This window comes from Castor canadensis, chromosome 11, assembly GCF_047511655.1.
Source record: "Castor canadensis chromosome 11, mCasCan1.hap1v2, whole genome shotgun sequence".
Taxonomy (NCBI): Eukaryota; Metazoa; Chordata; class Mammalia; order Rodentia; family Castoridae; genus Castor; species Castor canadensis.
This window is the reverse complement of record NC_133396.1, coordinates 108,455,115-108,471,431: the sequence shown is the minus strand read 5'-3', so window position 1 is coordinate 108,471,431 and position 16,317 is coordinate 108,455,115. Positions and strand designations below refer to the sequence as shown.

General features: G+C 40.8%; 2 protein-coding genes across 2 annotated transcripts; one reads left to right on the top strand and one right to left on the bottom strand.

Moving 5' to 3' along the window:
* The first annotated feature begins 5,210 nt into the window (after positions 1-5,210).
* On the top strand, positions 5,211-6,285 carry LOC109701810 (late cornified envelope protein 3C-like). Its single transcript, XM_020187282.2, has 2 exons — positions 5,211-5,321; positions 5,719-6,285. Exon 2 carries the CDS (start codon positions 5,736-5,738, stop codon positions 6,018-6,020), a length of 285 nt encoding a protein of 94 aa, XP_020042871.1. The 5' UTR covers positions 5,211-5,321; positions 5,719-5,735; the 3' UTR covers positions 6,021-6,285.
* Positions 6,286-11,686: 5,401 nt separating this feature from the next.
* On the bottom strand, positions 11,687-13,065 carry LOC109701811 (late cornified envelope protein 3C-like). Its single transcript, XM_020187283.2, has 2 exons — positions 12,932-13,065; positions 11,687-12,228 (listed from the first exon to the last, which is right to left on the bottom strand). The coding sequence occupies exon 2, from the start codon at positions 12,206-12,208 to the stop codon at positions 11,924-11,926; it is 285 nt and encodes a 94-aa protein (XP_020042872.1). The 5' UTR covers positions 12,209-12,228; positions 12,932-13,065; the 3' UTR covers positions 11,687-11,923.
* Positions 13,066-16,317: the final 3,252 nt, after the last annotated feature.

The window sequence follows — 16,317 nt, the reverse complement described above, 5'->3', positions numbered from 1 at the left end:
CACAAACAGGTGAGGTGACAGCTGGGACATAGCCAGGACCATCCACTCATCATCTTCCTGTGCCCTCACTATGATGCACATAGTGAGGGAACTAGGGATCTGGGATGCCTGCCTGCCTTCATCTCACTCAGCCTTCTGGGGATGCCCAATCTACCTCCCTTATAGTATTTACTCAGATCACATTCCTTAACCCAGGCTCTGCCCCATGGGCTTTGCTGGGAAGAAGTCATGTGTGGATGAATATGCCATATTTCTCTTCTTAGGTAGCTCACATTATGTCAGGAAAGAGAAGGAAATGTTAATCTATCAATTTTTAAATATAGAGTCAAATATCAAGTACTAAATGCTTTAATACAAGTACATATAATGTCTGCAGACATTATAAAGTAATTAAAGTAATGGTTTAAACCATTAAAGTAATGGTTTGGGTGTTAGCCTTCTTCACTCTGCATGCAACTCATAGTACCCTGGCACATCCAAATGTGACCAGTGAATGTCTTCTTGATCTTCTGGGATGAGAAAAGTGGGGTCAAATGAAGAAATAGGGCTGGGGTCATGGCCTAGGTAGTAGAGCACTTGTCTAGTAAGCACAAGGCAAATCCCAGTACTGTCAAAGTAAAAAGAAAAAAGAAAATGAAGGAATAGAGCTAAGACTCTGTTTAGGTGATATGAAGCCCTTAAGAAGATCTTATGGCACTCAGAATTCCAATCATGGTATTCCTGGGGAAGAGGAAGGCAGAGCTGTATTGATTTTTGATGAGTAGAACAATTTACTACAGCCAACACTATATGGGGTTTGTGTATATATATGAGGTCTACTTACAAAAGCTGAAGGATTTTCTAATTGGAAGTTACGATTTGTTACCTATATTTTTGGAGAAAAATAATTATCAAAAAAACCAAAACTCAATAATCCTATTCAAGTTATAATATTTTTCTATTAATTTATATTACTTATATGGACATAGATAAATGTGCATGGCTTATTTATAACTGACCATAGCAGTTTATAAAAAGATATATAGAAGATTTCTAAGATTTAAATGAAATGCTTCTACAATGTGTCTTCTAGGAGTATCAAAGCCCTTGATTGGTTATTTGTTTTAGAGAAAAAATAATTTTATAAGGGGATATTTTTCCCCTACTCTCTTCACTTTTCAAGCCCTGTTCTTTGAAATGAAGAGACTTTGTTAGTTCTTTCTTCAGACATGTGGGATAATGAGTTGCCCTTGGGCTTGAGGAAATGGTGGCTCAGGATGTTAAGTGGGGAGGTGGGAGGAAGTTTCCCTGAGTTTCCTTTCAGACTCAGTGGCCATTTTACTAATATTGTTTGATGTCTCACCCCTGGACACTGTTCAGAGGAAGGAAATCACAAAAGACAGTTGAAGCATCATTCTGCTACACTGTGTGTTAAGGCTACAGATAAATATAGAATGGTGGAAACACAGTCCCTTGTTCACCATTTCTGCCAGTATGCCAGGCTTGGGAAAATGCCAGGTTAGGGGAAGGGCACAGCTTAATAGAACAGCCACTTTCAGAGAACTCTGGGCCTCATGTAAAGCACATATTGTTTCTGGTCCAAGATCCTGGCATGAGAAACCAATCACTGTCTATGTTCTTTGGACTCAGTATTTAGCCTGAATCCATGCTATAGACTGAATGTTTATTTCTGCAAAATGTAATGTGTGAAATCCTACATTCCCCAATATGATGGCATTAGGGACTTTGGGAAGTGATTGGGCCATGAAAACCGAGCCCTCATGAATGGAGATTAATGCTCTTATAGATGAGATCCCAGAGAACTTTCTAGACCCCTCTTTTCTGTTATGTGAGGACACAAGATGATTTCTGTAGGAATAGGGCCTGGAAACAGGCCTTCACTAGACCCTGACCACATTGACACTTAGCCTCCAGAACTGTGAGAAATAAATTTCCATAGTTTTAAAGCCACTTAGTTATGGTATTCTGTTATAGCAGCCAGAATGAGCTATGAAAAGGCCACAAATTCCTAACTCTTATTCATACACACTCTCTTGGAATTTCCTCTCACTTAAGGCATTCACATCTATATTTCTCAATTCAAAAGGTTTTGTGGAGCATGGGCCAGACACCATGGACGACACAGGAAATACAGTTGGGAACAAAGGAGAGCTTACAGCCTAATACTGAGTTCAAACACTGAGAAATGATGGGGCAATTGTCTCCTGAGTAAGGGTTCCAGTTCTTTGAATCTTGTCTTAAAAAGGAAATTCAGACCCACTTCAGAAGCAAACATTTATTGTGAATATTTTGTGATGTTTTAGAAGCAAGTACAGGTGCCAGTTTTGGCAAAGTGGGTGAAATCTTGAGTCAATTGGTGACAATAATTGAAAAGTAACCCCAATTACACTTGTGCAAGTTCCAAATCAAGCATTCAGGAACTGTCAGTGCGGAGTTTCCTCTGTTCCTCAGGAAACACAAGTCATCTTCTGTTGTGTTGCCTTTGCTCCATCCCTAACTGCCTGCCTTGAATGATTCAATCCTGTGGTTTTTAGTCTTTAATTCTGGAGGAGCTGTCCTTCTCTGGGTATGCAAGGATATGAGGGTAGCACCACAGGGTCACTACTGTGAAGAGTTCCATCTCAAGGAGGACAGGGATCCTATGATCCAGAGACAGCAGAGGAAATACAGAGACTGATGTGAAAGGATGACCTTAGGAGGAGTTCTTGACTTACTAATTCTCACTGGTGTATGGAGACAGGCATGTAGCTTTTCAGGTTTACCACGATGGGGACGTTTTGATTAGTTCATGTAACATACAAGCCAATGATGACTCTTCCTTTCCAACTGATCAGAGTTAATTGTCAATTCAGGAGTCTCTTGTCACCAAAGTAGGGTCAACTTGGTGACACGTAGCTGAGTCATCCTTAGGTAAGATGGGAAGAAAGAGATGAACAATTCTACCTTTTTGTTGTAGAGATTTTATTACATACTATAAAACCCACCTTTTAAAAATGTGCAATTTGGTGTGTTTTAGGATATCCAAAGAGTTATGCAACCATGACTATCAATTCCAGAACATTTATCACTCTTAGAAGGAACTCTGCATCCTTTAGCAATTACTCCCCATTCCTCATTGCCTTCCTGAAACCACTAACCTACTTTTTTCCTATTATAGATTTGACTATTTTAGACCCTTTGTATAAATAGAAACAATTCAATATGTGGCCTTTTGTCTTCTTCTATTGTTTACAAAAGTTCTTCATTTAATGGTATGTATCAATACTTCATTCTTTTTTATGATTGAATAATGGGTATTTGGCTTATTTCTAATCTTTAGATATTACAAAGATTGTAGCTATGAAGTTGGTGTTTATTGTTTCCTTATTTCTGCTGTAGGTTTAGTTTATTCTACTTTGTCCAGTGTCTTAAAGTAGGTTATGTTATTGATTTGAAATTTTGCTCCTTTTTGTTATAAACGAGTCTACAGCTATATATTTCTCTGTGACCACTTTTTTGGCTATTTCTCTTAAGTTTTGATATGTTGTTTTTCATTTTCTTTAGTCTTAAAGCATTGTTAAATTTTCCCTTGTCATTTCTTCTTTGACCCATTGGTTGCTTAATAGTGTCTTGTTAAACTTATAGATATTTCTGGATTTTCTAGTTCTCTTTCTGTTTTTGATTTCTAGTTCTATCCTCATGTGATTGGAGAAGAAACTTTTTATGATTTCAAACTTTTAAAATTCAATCATGCTTCTTGTATGGCTTAATCGCCTTTGCTTCAGAATGTTCTGAGAGAAATGAGTTTCTTGCTATTTTGGTTGGCATGCTCAACAAGATGACTGTTAGATCAACCTGGTTTACAGTGTTGTTAAAGACTTCTGTTTCCTTGTTGTACTTCCATCTCACTGTTCTTTTATTCTTGAAAGTAGAGCATAGAAGTCTTCAATACTACTGTTGAATTGTCTATGAGTTGCTCATTTCTCACTTTAAATTTTGTTAGTCTGGCTTCAAATAATTTGGGACTTCACTAGTATGTGTGTACATATGTATAGTAATTATTTCTTTAACTGATGCTTTTAACATTGACAAATGTCTCTACCATTCGTTTTGTATTAAGGTCTGTTTTGTCTGATATCACCATAGCCACTTCAGCTTTCTTATGGTTATTGTTGCACAGTGTTTATTATTCTTCCCTTTTATTTTGAGTTTATTTGTGTTTTGAATTTAATACTGAAAACATTTTATATGTTCAATGCAATCTTATCAAAATTCCAATGATATTCTTCACAAAGATAGAAAAGTCAATCCTAAACTTCATATAAAAGCACAAAAGACCTTGAATAATCAAAACAATTCTGAGCAATAAGAGCAATGTTGCAGGTATCACAACCTGACTTCAAACTATATTACGGAGTCACAGCCATAAAAAGAGAAAGGTACTGGCACCAAAACAAACGTGAAGACCAATGAAGTAGAATAGAAGACCTAGACAGAAACCTATGTGGCTACAACCATTTGATTTTTGACAAAGAAGCTCCAAATATTTGTTGGAGAAAAGATGGTTTGTGTTTGTTGAACCATCCTATCATCCCTGGAATAAAATGAACTTGGTCTGGCGTATGATCTTTTTAACGTGTTGTTGAATTCAGTTTTCAAGTGTTCTATCTATTGTGTCTCTGTTGAACAAGGAATTTGGTTTGTAATTTTTTTGTTATTGTCTCATTATCTAGTTTTGGTAGTAGAGTAAGAGTTTCCTCATACAATCACTTTCCAAGCAAGTCTTCCCTTTGTTTTATGGAATAGGAAGAAGAGCACTAATATTAGTTTTCAACAATGATCTGGTAAAACTTAACAGTGGATCCACCTGGTCCTGGGATTTTGAGTACTTATTTGGACATGCTGGGGTGTTAAGCTTTAGCGACAGTGTTTATCTCATCAAATCAAATATATTTTTTCTGATTTCTGGCTTATTTAGGCAACAGGGATCTCAGTGCCATACTCATCTGCATATTACTGCTGTTGAATGAAGTAAAGGGACAGAGCCTGTGAATGAATGGACAAAAGTTGAGCAGTGTGCTTGGGGAAGACCAGAGGGAGTCATTTGTCCGTCACAAGGACATCCTGATTCCAGTTTATGAGAACTTTAGGCACGTGCTCAAGACGACACTTGAGGAAGGTAACCGGGAGGTGTCTGGCACTGTCACCTGTCCTGGTTGTGAAAGCAGCAGCATGCTCAAGTGACACATCACCAACTCTGCACAGGATAAAAGGACTCCTACCCTGAGCAGCACATCCACAACCTCTTCAGAAACAGCCTTCTCTTACCTCCTCTGCATCAGGTGAGTGCTCAGCCCAAGACAAAGCATTAACAAAGGGTGTTTGAGGAAGAAGAAATCTTGGATCTGAAATTGAACCTCAGGAAGAGGCCTTAGTGGGTAGTTGTGAGGAAGGTCATTGTGGGGGAGGAAGGAGCCTCTGTGGCATAAGTGAACCCTACAAGGCACAGAACCTACAGTTTCTTCTCATTCTTCTGAGCTAGTTTTGGGGATGCACGTTGAAACATCTGACATCCTTGAGGATGCTTTATATAAATGCATGTGTCCCCTCTATGTTTCCATTTCTCTCCCTTAGATCTTGGAAAGCACTTGTTCTTTGAGGACAAGTGTTTTACAAGCTAAGTAAGGAGACATTGGCTTGAAACTTTAGTGCTGCAATAGTTCTCTTATTTTGTTCAAGGCCAAATTCTTGCCAAGATGTCCTGCCAGCAGAACCAGCAGCAGTGCCAGGCCCCTCCCAAGTGCCCCTCACCCAAGTGCCCTCCGAAAAGCCCCAAACAGTGTCGACCTGCAGCTTCCTCCTGCCATGCTACCAGTTCCAGCGGCTGCGGTGGCCCCAGCTCAGAGGGCGGCTGCTGCCTGGGCCACAGGCGCCGCAGGTCCCACCGATGCCGGCGTCGGAGCTCCAGCTCCTGTGACCGTGGCAGTGGTCAGCAGTCTGGGGGCTCTGGCTGTGGCCACAGCTCTGGGGGCTACTGCTGATCTGGATCCTGATGCTGAGTCAAGGGGCTTCAGTGGAAAGAAGAAGCCCAGGGACCAAAGAAAAGCCTTCTCCTGGTTCATCCTTTCTTCAACATCCTAATGTCTCTTTCTTGGAGTGAGATGCCAAAGTGTTCATAAAGGAGGGTTTGCACTCACTGCACAAGTCTCTGCTTAAGTACTTTCTAAAAGCCTGAAGTTTCCTTTTCCTCCTGACAATGATACCACCTGTATATGTGTAGAGAAATAAACATTTTTTTCAACCCTACCTGTATCTTACATTTCCCTTATCTCTACTTCCATGGCTGCTCATTGTGTTCCCCTTTACCCAGCTTGCCCAGAACCAGAAATGTCTCTAGCTTGGTGATGAAGAATTAAGGTCACCAATTGTTCTTCATGCAGATGAGCCCTTGGAACTCTGAGTAGGTGAAGGATGGGCGGAAGGGGGAGGTGTTGAGAGGTTGCTGAAAATATTCTTGGGAAAGGGCTGAGTATGAATATGGTGGGGGAGGGAGAGTGTGATCTGACTTTGGAATCCCCAGTCTCTGTTGAGGTTAGTACTGAGAATCATAAGTGAGTAGAATGAGATTCAAAAAGATTGATGGTGTAGAGGTGGAAAGAATGGTGTCTGTACGAAGATGGCATATAACTGCAAATAATGGACTCTAAAGTGTTTGGTGAGCTGGAAATTTGGTCTGTTCTGAAGAAACCAACTAGCACTTAGTGTTGTTACTGAAAGAGTGACAATGAGAGTGTGCAGGTGCCAAGAAAACTGAGAAAAGAGAAGATGGAAGATTAATATTTCATAGGGCTTGATTGCATACCTGTAAAATTCTTTCAAGAGATTAAGAGACATAGTCATTTTACAGTTACCAAGGGGTCCTATTTGTGGATTGTCTGCTCCAATTTTGGAATAGGGTAGTGGTTATCCCTACTCCGACCTCAAATGGTCCTTCTGCATGTTAACAACTGGTGTTGGTTCACATAGCATGATTTTTCAAATAACACTGCAGAAGAAGAATAGTTTGCTAAAGTCAAGCCATACTGATTCCTGAAATAATATCAGAAAAGTGAAAGGACTTTAACTTACCATCACAAAAAATTTTTAAAGGAACTGCTGTTTCAGCAAGAGAATTCTAGACAGAGAACAAAACTCTATATAATATCTTGGGAATTCAACTGAAAAAAATAAGCATTTTGATATTTGATTTCCCTCAAAAATGAAATCTAGAAATCTGATTTGCTCCAGTATTCTTGAGCACAAAATTTCTTAATAAAATGGAAGAAAAATATGTGAAAAAGTAACTTGATTGAGGGTTGATGCCAAATCTGCCCTGCCAGTAAAATTTAACTGTCTAAGACAAGGTTCTCTGAGTAAGTTGCCACCGATATGGGACCTACCTTTGAGCAGGTTCTGGGATCCATGTAATGTACTTCCTGCTTTGTGACTTTTGAGACATTCTTGAAAGGTATATTGTATGAGTCAGAATTAAAATACATAATAGACAAAGAAAACGAGAATATGCAGCCTTACCTTCGGCTACATTTACCACTTAAAGCCACAAACACTGCTGAACTGCGCTGGTTCACCTAAACTCACAGGAACCATGTGTATGTCTGGGTGGGTAGAGCCAGAGCTTAGTCATCATATTCTAGTGCACCTCAGCTGCTGAGGAGTTGGGTAGTCTGAATCCAGACTGCTTGGGTTTAATTCTAGCAATTAAGAAATTGCTGAACAAAAGGCCTAACTCTCTGAGCCCCAGACTCCTCATCCAAACTATGAGGATCACAAAAGTTTACCTGAAGAACTGAATGGTTTGTGCTAATATGTGAGAAAATGCTAGCTTTTATTTGTCTTTTAATATGAAAAATGAAGAACAAAGCTTGGAAGTCAGAAGCTTCTTAGTCAAATTTGAACTCCTAACCACAAAGCCCATCAGGCTTCATGCTGTTGATATATCTAATTGGGGTGAGGAAAGAAAGACTCAGGGTCAATTAATAAAGTTCCTACCTGAGACACCTGGAAAATCAGTAGGACATCACATTAGCAATCACATATGGCCCTGATACTAAAATGGCTTCTGACTGATGAGGTCCTGGTGGGTGGAGGAAAATTTGACTCTCTAGACTTGGTTACAATGCATTGAGCCAGTCTGAGAGTCATGCATTCATTTTTGTAATCACATAATCCACAAATACTGGTTGGGTACTGTGTATCCTATGTGCCAAGTGCAGGCACTGGAGGACACCATGGAAGCAAAGTTCATGCTTACTTGGAGCAGATGTCCATCTGAGTGGGCAATTTCCAGATTGGTACTTAGATCGATTGCTTGGTCTGCATTCAGCTGGATTCACATCTCCTGGGACAAATTTTATGGAACAAAAAATATTCCCTTTTGGGGGATAGGAAAGCTATTTAGTGACTATTTGTTCCTGAACAGAGCCACCAACTTTAGAAGGAAGAAGGTTAAGTTGTTAATGAGAGAAAATTAGTGGGTATCCTGGTTACAATTGTTGCATAAGAAATCACCCTACACAAGGAGGGGAGAAATGACCCAAACATTGTATGCACGTATGAATAAAAGAAAAAAAAAGAAATCACCCTAAAACTTTGTGGTGTGAAACAACACTACTTTAGTTTTCTCACAATTTTGTGCTTTGGGAATCCAGGAAGAGCTCAAAAGAGTAATACTTTTCTCATGGACTTGCAGTCAGATTTCACCTCGAGCTGTAGTCACTTGAAGCCTTGGCTGAGCTGGGCACTCAAGAAAGGTCATTTGAGTGGTTGGCAGTTGGTGTTAAATGTCAGCTGGGACTACTTCAGGACCTTACCCCTGACCTCTCTAGCATGATAATACCTGGCTTCCTCTAGTGAAGACATCCCAAGAGGGCTATGTGAAATCTGCATGACCTTTTGTGACTCAGGCTTGAAAGTCATAAACATCATTTCTACCATATCATTGGTTAAAGCAGTCACAAGTCTGCCTAGAATCAAGGGGAGAAGATGTAGACCACACCTCAAAGAATTTTAAGGAATGTTTAAAAACCACCACAATGGAACTAATTCACCACCACCCTCATCCTCTCTTCAGTTTTCTCTACTGCTGAAGTCCTAGTGTAAATTCGTGTTCCCACCATGAGGGTTTTTTTTTTGTTTGTGGTACTTGGGTCTGAATTCAGGGCCTCATGCTTGCTATGCAGGTGTTCAACCTCTTGAGCCACTCAGCCAGCCCCCACAGTGTTTTGAAAAGACTCAGATTTTGATCATTTTTGCAACATATTCAAGCTTTGATGAGGGTGGCTGATTCTATAGCCTTCATGTCACCAGAATAGCCTTAATTGTTATTATAATAATACTGCCTTGTCAAAAGACATCAGTTATTTATATGTCATATTAAATTATTCTTAGTCTATAAAATTAAAATTAAATGCAATGGGACAATATTATACAGCTGATTTATATCTACTAGAAACACAGGTATAACAAAGTCAATCACCACTATTATAAGTCATGTCATTTTATTACTCCCACCAATTAACATTCAAATCTGATTCCCTCTTCTCTTAAAGTGCTCTGGCCAACATGACATAAACATTTCTGACTCAGTAGCACAGTCAATAAACACTGAAGCAATAGCTCTTGATTTGTGAGCCTGATTCTTCTTAGCGTGTCAACTGCTAATCTCTGGCTCTGCTTCTATTTGTAATATCTCTGGTTCATTTTGCCTTGATTTTTTAGCTGAGTTTTTGCTTGGGCACTTCTAGCTTCATCTTAGTGTTTAAGCAGTAGGAATGCCTGGCCCCAAAGGCCATTTTCTTAGCTAGCACACTGCTGTCATTATCTGATCTGGCTTCCCTTGAAGATCCAGCTTTCCTCAGTTGACAGCTTTTATCCTGTCTCTGCCAGGAAACCTGCCCAGGGACTCTTAGCAGTTGGCTCATATGATTCCGCTTAGTCGTCTTAACTGGAATACCACAGGGAACATCTTGGCTCCTGGTCTATACTCAAAAGCCATTTCGTAGGTCAAAGGCCTCACCTACCACCCACAATTTATACCAGAGACAATGCTGGACACCTCACTCCTGTCACAGCGATAGGGAATGATATCCAAAGGCTAAGGCCCATGGATTTCCAACACACTTATGTAATAGCAGCTACCATTCCAGCTCACAATAATTGGATTACTTGTCAGACTACCTAGTACTGTATCAAAGTCTCAAGAATGCAAAACATATCTGACACATTTCTGAATCCTACATGTCAGCATATGTCTGAAATATGTACTCAACTCATGTTTGAATGAATGAAGGAAGGAAAAGTTGTGGACAACAAGCCTTCAAAACTCTGAAGATCAAGTCCAGATCTTTGAGAAATACAGGGTCTTGCTGAATCCCTTCTTTGGGAAAAATATGTGATACTTCTTAGGGTGTCAAGTGAACAAATTGCTTTATTGAGTGTGTTAGAGAGTTTGAAGAACTGTTACTTAAATTATAAACTGCCATTATCATTACTCCCCATGTCTCATCTCCTTTTTCTTGGCCATAAATCAAAGTAGGAAGAAAGACAATTTTGGGGTTAATTAACAATAAATTTGATCCGGTTCAACTCTGCCCAGGGCGTTTCCTGTTTTACTGCTGCCTTTAGGTCAACTAAACAGGGGTTTAGGGTCATGGAGCCAGGATTTGTGAAAAGATAGTAAGGGACACACACACACACACACACAGCAGTAGTTTAACTTTTTTCTCTTCTTGGACTCATTGAGGTAAGACATCTTCCCAGAAAAAGCCAGTGGCACTGTCAACCCTCTCCCAACTACCTCATCTTAAATATCCTTCAGGTTCTTTGCCTCCAATCTCTTTCTGTTGTCATTCCCTTTGGATTTGGGGGAGCAACTGCCTGCGTCATATTTGTTCTACTGTTGTGGGAATCTCAAGTTGAGATACAGAACACTGAGGCAGTTTAGCAGGAAACAAAGTTTTATTGTGCCAGTACAGACTCAGTGGACTCGTGTCCAAAGGCTGAGCCCCGAGAACAAAGAGGTCTCATCTTATATACCCTTGCAAATAAGTTACAGAAGCAAAAAGCAAAGCTCAACTCACATATGGCTGCATGTGACTTCATTGGCTATTTCATTCCCCCAGTACAATGTGACCTTCTTCATGTTTCAATTCTTTAAGTTTTATCTCTCTGCTCTGCCATCGCTTCCCCCTGCCTCATTATCAGAATATAGCCTAGCCTATCCATTTCTCTTCTGGTCTTCCTCCCTGTTACACTACAGTTCCCAACTCCACTACCGCTAGAACATTCTGTAGGCTCCAGTGGCTGCCACTATTCTGGGGGCTGCTGTCATTCTGGAGTGTGAGGAATACAGGGACTAGGACCTGCATCAGCCTGGAGCTTCTCCTCCTGTTTTCTTCTTGCCACCTAGCTAGAACTGTGCTTCTGAGATGTTCACTGCAGGCTCTGGATTGGCCCATGAAGCTCATTTCTTTTGATTTGGATCGCTATGTTTACTCTTACCCATATCCCTCAATCCTAGCACATAACCCCCACTGAAAGTAACTTGTGAGTGGAGGGGAGTGCATATGACCTGCTAAGTTCCTGCTCCTGAGACAGGATTCCGCACCCCATGGTGGGGCAGGACACAGACACAGACTTGTAGACAAAGTTGCAATGAGAAAGAACAACTTTATTTTTTCAAACATGGACAGAAATGATGGGAAAACCCTGAGTTCCTGGAGGCCAGCATGCTAAATCTTCAAGGGAACACTGGAATACTCAGAACTCTGCACGGAAATCTCAGCATGAAAGGGAGAGGGCAGAAGCCAGACACACTGGCTAGGACTGGTGCCCGTCAACTCAGAGCTCCTGTTTTCAGATGTTTTATTTAATCTCATGGTTCAGATCAGCAACAACCCCCAGAGCTGTGGCCACAGCCAGAGCCTCCCGACTGCTGACCACTGCCACGGTCACAGGAGCTGGAGCTCTGACGCCGGCATCGGTGGGACCTGCGGCGCCTGTGGCCCAGGCAGCAGCCGCCCTCTGAGCTGGGGCCACCACAGCCGCTGGAACTGGTAGCACAGCAGGAGGAGGCTGCAGGTCGACACTGTTTGGGGCTCTTTGGGGGGCACTTGGGTGAAGGGCATTTGGGAGGAGCCTGACACTGCTGCTGGTTCTGCTGGCAGGACATCTTGGTAGGAGGCAGTAAGCCTGAGTAAAATAAAATTGAAACAAAATATACATCAATGCAGAGACTCCAAGTCAGTGTCTCCTTATCCTTTGTTTTTGTTTTTGTTTTTTTTGAGACCTTTTCCACCTGAAATGAGGCAGTCTTTCATTCAATATCTGGACAAGGTTAATTGCCACTGATTTGGAGTTAAATTGGGCTACAGATCTTTCCTTTCCTCCCCCCTCCTTCAGTCTGTCCCTCCCTCCCTTCTTCATTCCTTCCTCTCTCTCTCCCATCAAGAGGGAGAGAGGGAGGTGATGGACTTCCATGTGACACTCCAGGGTTTCTGTACAGGAGTCTGCTGACTGTTACGCACACCCAGTGTGAACAGCGCCCCCTGCAGGTATTATGTGCACAAAACACACAATGCCTAATCCCTCTTTAGGCCTTCCCATTTCTCTGGATGCATGTGAGGAGGGTAAAAATCAGTGCAGAGTTGAGAAGGCATCAAGCAATCTCTGGAAATGTGTGTGTGGAGTGAGGAGCAAGGGAGGGATGGGTGCCAAGGTTGCCTGTAACATAGAACTCTTGCTATGATCTCTCCTTCCTCCAAATTTGGCCTTTCCCCCATTGCCATTCCTATTGCCCACCACCATCCTGTCTTCCTGCTTCCCTCTCCTTGTTGAAGCAGACATTTCTGACCAACCATTTAAGCTCAAGTTCTCTCTATATACAGATACTTACCCAGTTCTGTGGAGGTTTATGCTGGTCCCAAGGTAATTGTGGACTGAGGAAACGAGGACTTCAGCCCTTTTATCCTAAGCTGGGCTTTATGATACACAGTGTAAGTATGTTTCTTGTTCCAGCCCAGGGGAAGGGTGACAGCACCACATACTCCCAGGACCAGGCTTTCAGCATTTTCCTACACATGTATTTTGAGGAATGACAAAAAGGAAGCAGGAAGTCTTGATCATAGTTCAATTACTTACTGCTCAGATTCTGTGACAGCCATCATTCCATTTTTATTTATTCATTCAGTTCACGTGCTCTGAACTTAGGGTATGTCCTTTATGGGCATTGGTTAATATGGAGACAAACAGAACACACTTCTGTCTTTGACTAGCGCACAATCACTCAGAAGAACAAATGGAGAACAGAACTATTAAGCCTGATCCTGTGAAATAAGTGGTGGGGCATAAATGTATACAAGGCCAGTGGGCCTGGGGTACTGCCTGTGGGTGTCAAACCTCATAGATTCCCTCACAGGAGGGTATCATCAGCTCCTGTCTTAGAGTTGAGCTCGCTGACCATGGGGATGAGACATGATTGTGTAAAGGGCTGGGGGAAGAATGGAGCTGGGCCACGGTTTGAGGAGTAGAATTCTCAGAGAACCTCACAGCATCTGGAACGCAGCATAGGGAGCTAGATGGGAGAGGAGAGTTGAGGAGGTTTTGGTGGAGGAGCAGATGATGTAAAAATGTGACCGCCGTCTGTGGGACCAACAGAAATCAAAATTAAAGGGAATAAAAAGTGAATATGTTAATGGATGCCTATTGCATTTGTGGAGCTAATCTAATTCTATAAATTACGTTGATAAGTGATGAAGATTTGTTGAATTTGTTGATACTGATGAGCTTGATAGAGTTGCATGCATTTCATTTCCAGAATAGTCGTGATGATACTTGACATTTGTATATGGTAAATTCATGTAAACTGAATTTAATTTCCATTTGATCTTAGTTATTACATCAGTGCTAAATTAATCATTGAATTAATCTCTAATAAGATAATACAATTTGTTGTGTAGTCTAAAGAAAAAACATCATGAATTTTTGAATGTTTTTGTTAGTATATGATAGTTGTATAAGAGGGTTCATTGTGACATTTCCACATGTACATATATTGTACCCCTGTTTGGTTCATTCCCCTCCATTATTCTCCCTTTTCCTCATTCCCCTTCTTAAAATGATGTCAACAAGTTTCATTCCTTGATCATACATGTGTAGAAAATGCATCAACTATCTTCACCTTCCTTTACCCTCTTTATTTACCTTCCTCCTCCTGCTAGTACTCTATCCTTAACATGACCTGTTTTTTTAAAAATAATCTTTATTATACATCTTTCCAAAGAAAACAAACATAATTTAGATGATACTGTTTCTAACAAGCATGAATTTAAACTATAATTTTAAACAAAACATTATTTTGATCAGAGTGTATGTAGAGCTATAGGACCAGGTATTTGTTCTTTGGCACAAAATACATTGTAGTATTAGTTCCTTCTTCTTCCCTCTGCCTATTGCTTCACTTTGAACAGCGTCAGTACCATTAATTCTTTTAAGAATTCTGTAGAATTCTGAGTGAGGGAATGGAATTCCAGATGGAGAGTTGTTAAAAGGCTGGAAGAGGTGTGCATTCTTTTAGGAACATTCTCTAATCTGTAGAATGGTGTCCCACAGACTCTTCCAGTGTAGCCACTGAGATAGGCTGAAAGTGTCATTGCCCTTATATTACCCAGTACAAACACCCATCTCCTCCAATCTCCCTTGGAAAGACTAAAATAAAAAGACATAATTGCAAAGGATGAAAATGGGCGCTTGTGAAATGCAAGGCTAGGTAGTATTGCTGAGGAGAGAAGAGAATAAAAGAAAACATGTCTGTTCTAAGACAAACAGCACAGCATTAAGCACAGCAGTGATGAACGTTTTGAAAGGGGAAATTCAGCCCTTTTCTGGAGTGCCATAGTCTGGAGTTCAGATTTGCCTGTACTGGCAGATACTTTTACCTTCTCATCTCCCATGGTTTTTAGAAACAAGCACAGGCAGTTTTAAAATCAAAATTTATGTGATCTTGGGTCTTTACCAGGCAACAATCTGGCATAACACACATTGCACAAATTAGTCAGAAGCTAAGGGATTAAAATATCCAGAGACACCTGGTGGAGTGATTCTTACAATATGCAAATGTATTTCTTGGTGACTTCTCCAAACCCAGTCCTTGACTTCCTCTGTGGATATTTTCATGTCAGCTGCTTTTCATGTTTACATCCTGGAAAAGGTGAGTCATAATCTCCACCTTACAGCCTATCCTTTCCCTGATCAGAGTGAGAATTAGCAGATATCCTGTGATGAAAAAAGACTGACTCATTAGCCAGTTCCTTCTCCCAGAACATGAGAACTCCAGATGGAGAACACACAAAGATTCATCCTTTGTGGTCCTGACACTCTGGGCTTCTGCAGAAAATTAGTGAAGACTGAACCTGGGTTAGCTGATTGAACCTTTGGAAGGATTCATCATCTGCTTCTGTTATCTGATACAGTAGGAATAAACCATGCAGGTTTACCTTCATGAAGTGTCTTTCAGCCAAGATGCATCAGACAAAATAATCAACCAGTCAAGGACTTCACATACAAAACATGTGAAACTCAACAAATCACATCCCTTCCAGCTCGTCTTCTCCTTCACTAAGACCCTCTGAATCCTATGAAATGCAGTTACCTTATTTATGAGTAATATGGGATGAGGGAGCCTGGAAGTGCTGTTTTGGCTTCCAATTTAAGGATGTTTTTCCCAGGTTCTTTTCTGGGTTCTAATATCCTTTCTGGTACATATAGCACTGGCCGATTTCTTTTGAAAATTTTGCTGATTGAATCCATTTTATAACAGCATTCAAAGGCACACATACTGTTTTAAAAACAACTCTGTCTAGGAATCCAAAACTTAAAGCAGTAGGATCTAATGTGGCTCTCCTCCTGAAGATAACAAATACAGATATGAACTCATATACTCACCATGCAATGGAAAGACTAGCCCTACAGCTTTTACTGACTCTTGTCTCCAGCCTCATTCTAACTTATGTAAGTGAAGACTAGAATTGGGGAAAATTTCAAATAGTGGCTCTTGGGGTAAATGTCTGTGACATCTTTCTTCTGATCCTAATAGAGGAAGAGAGAAGAGTATTTACTGTACATTCTAAGGGTCTTTAAGAGGACCCCTTATGAAGGTTAGGGGAGTCTACAAGACAGATAGATGAGAATTTCAATCCTTGTATAGGCTATGACATTGTGTACCTGTTGTGATTGGAGAAATGAGTGGGCAGGTCAGAGAAAATGGGTAGTTAGAATGAGGAC

What these genes read in the sequence shown, in the direction of transcription:
- LOC109701810 (XM_020187282.2), top strand. Translation starts at nt 5,736, where the DNA reads ATGTCCTGCCAGCAGAACCAGCAGCAGTGCCAGGCCCCTCCCAAGTGC.
- LOC109701811 (XM_020187283.2), bottom strand. Translation starts at nt 12,208, where the DNA reads ATGTCCTGCCAGCAGAACCAGCAGCAGTGTCAGGCTCCTCCCAAATGC.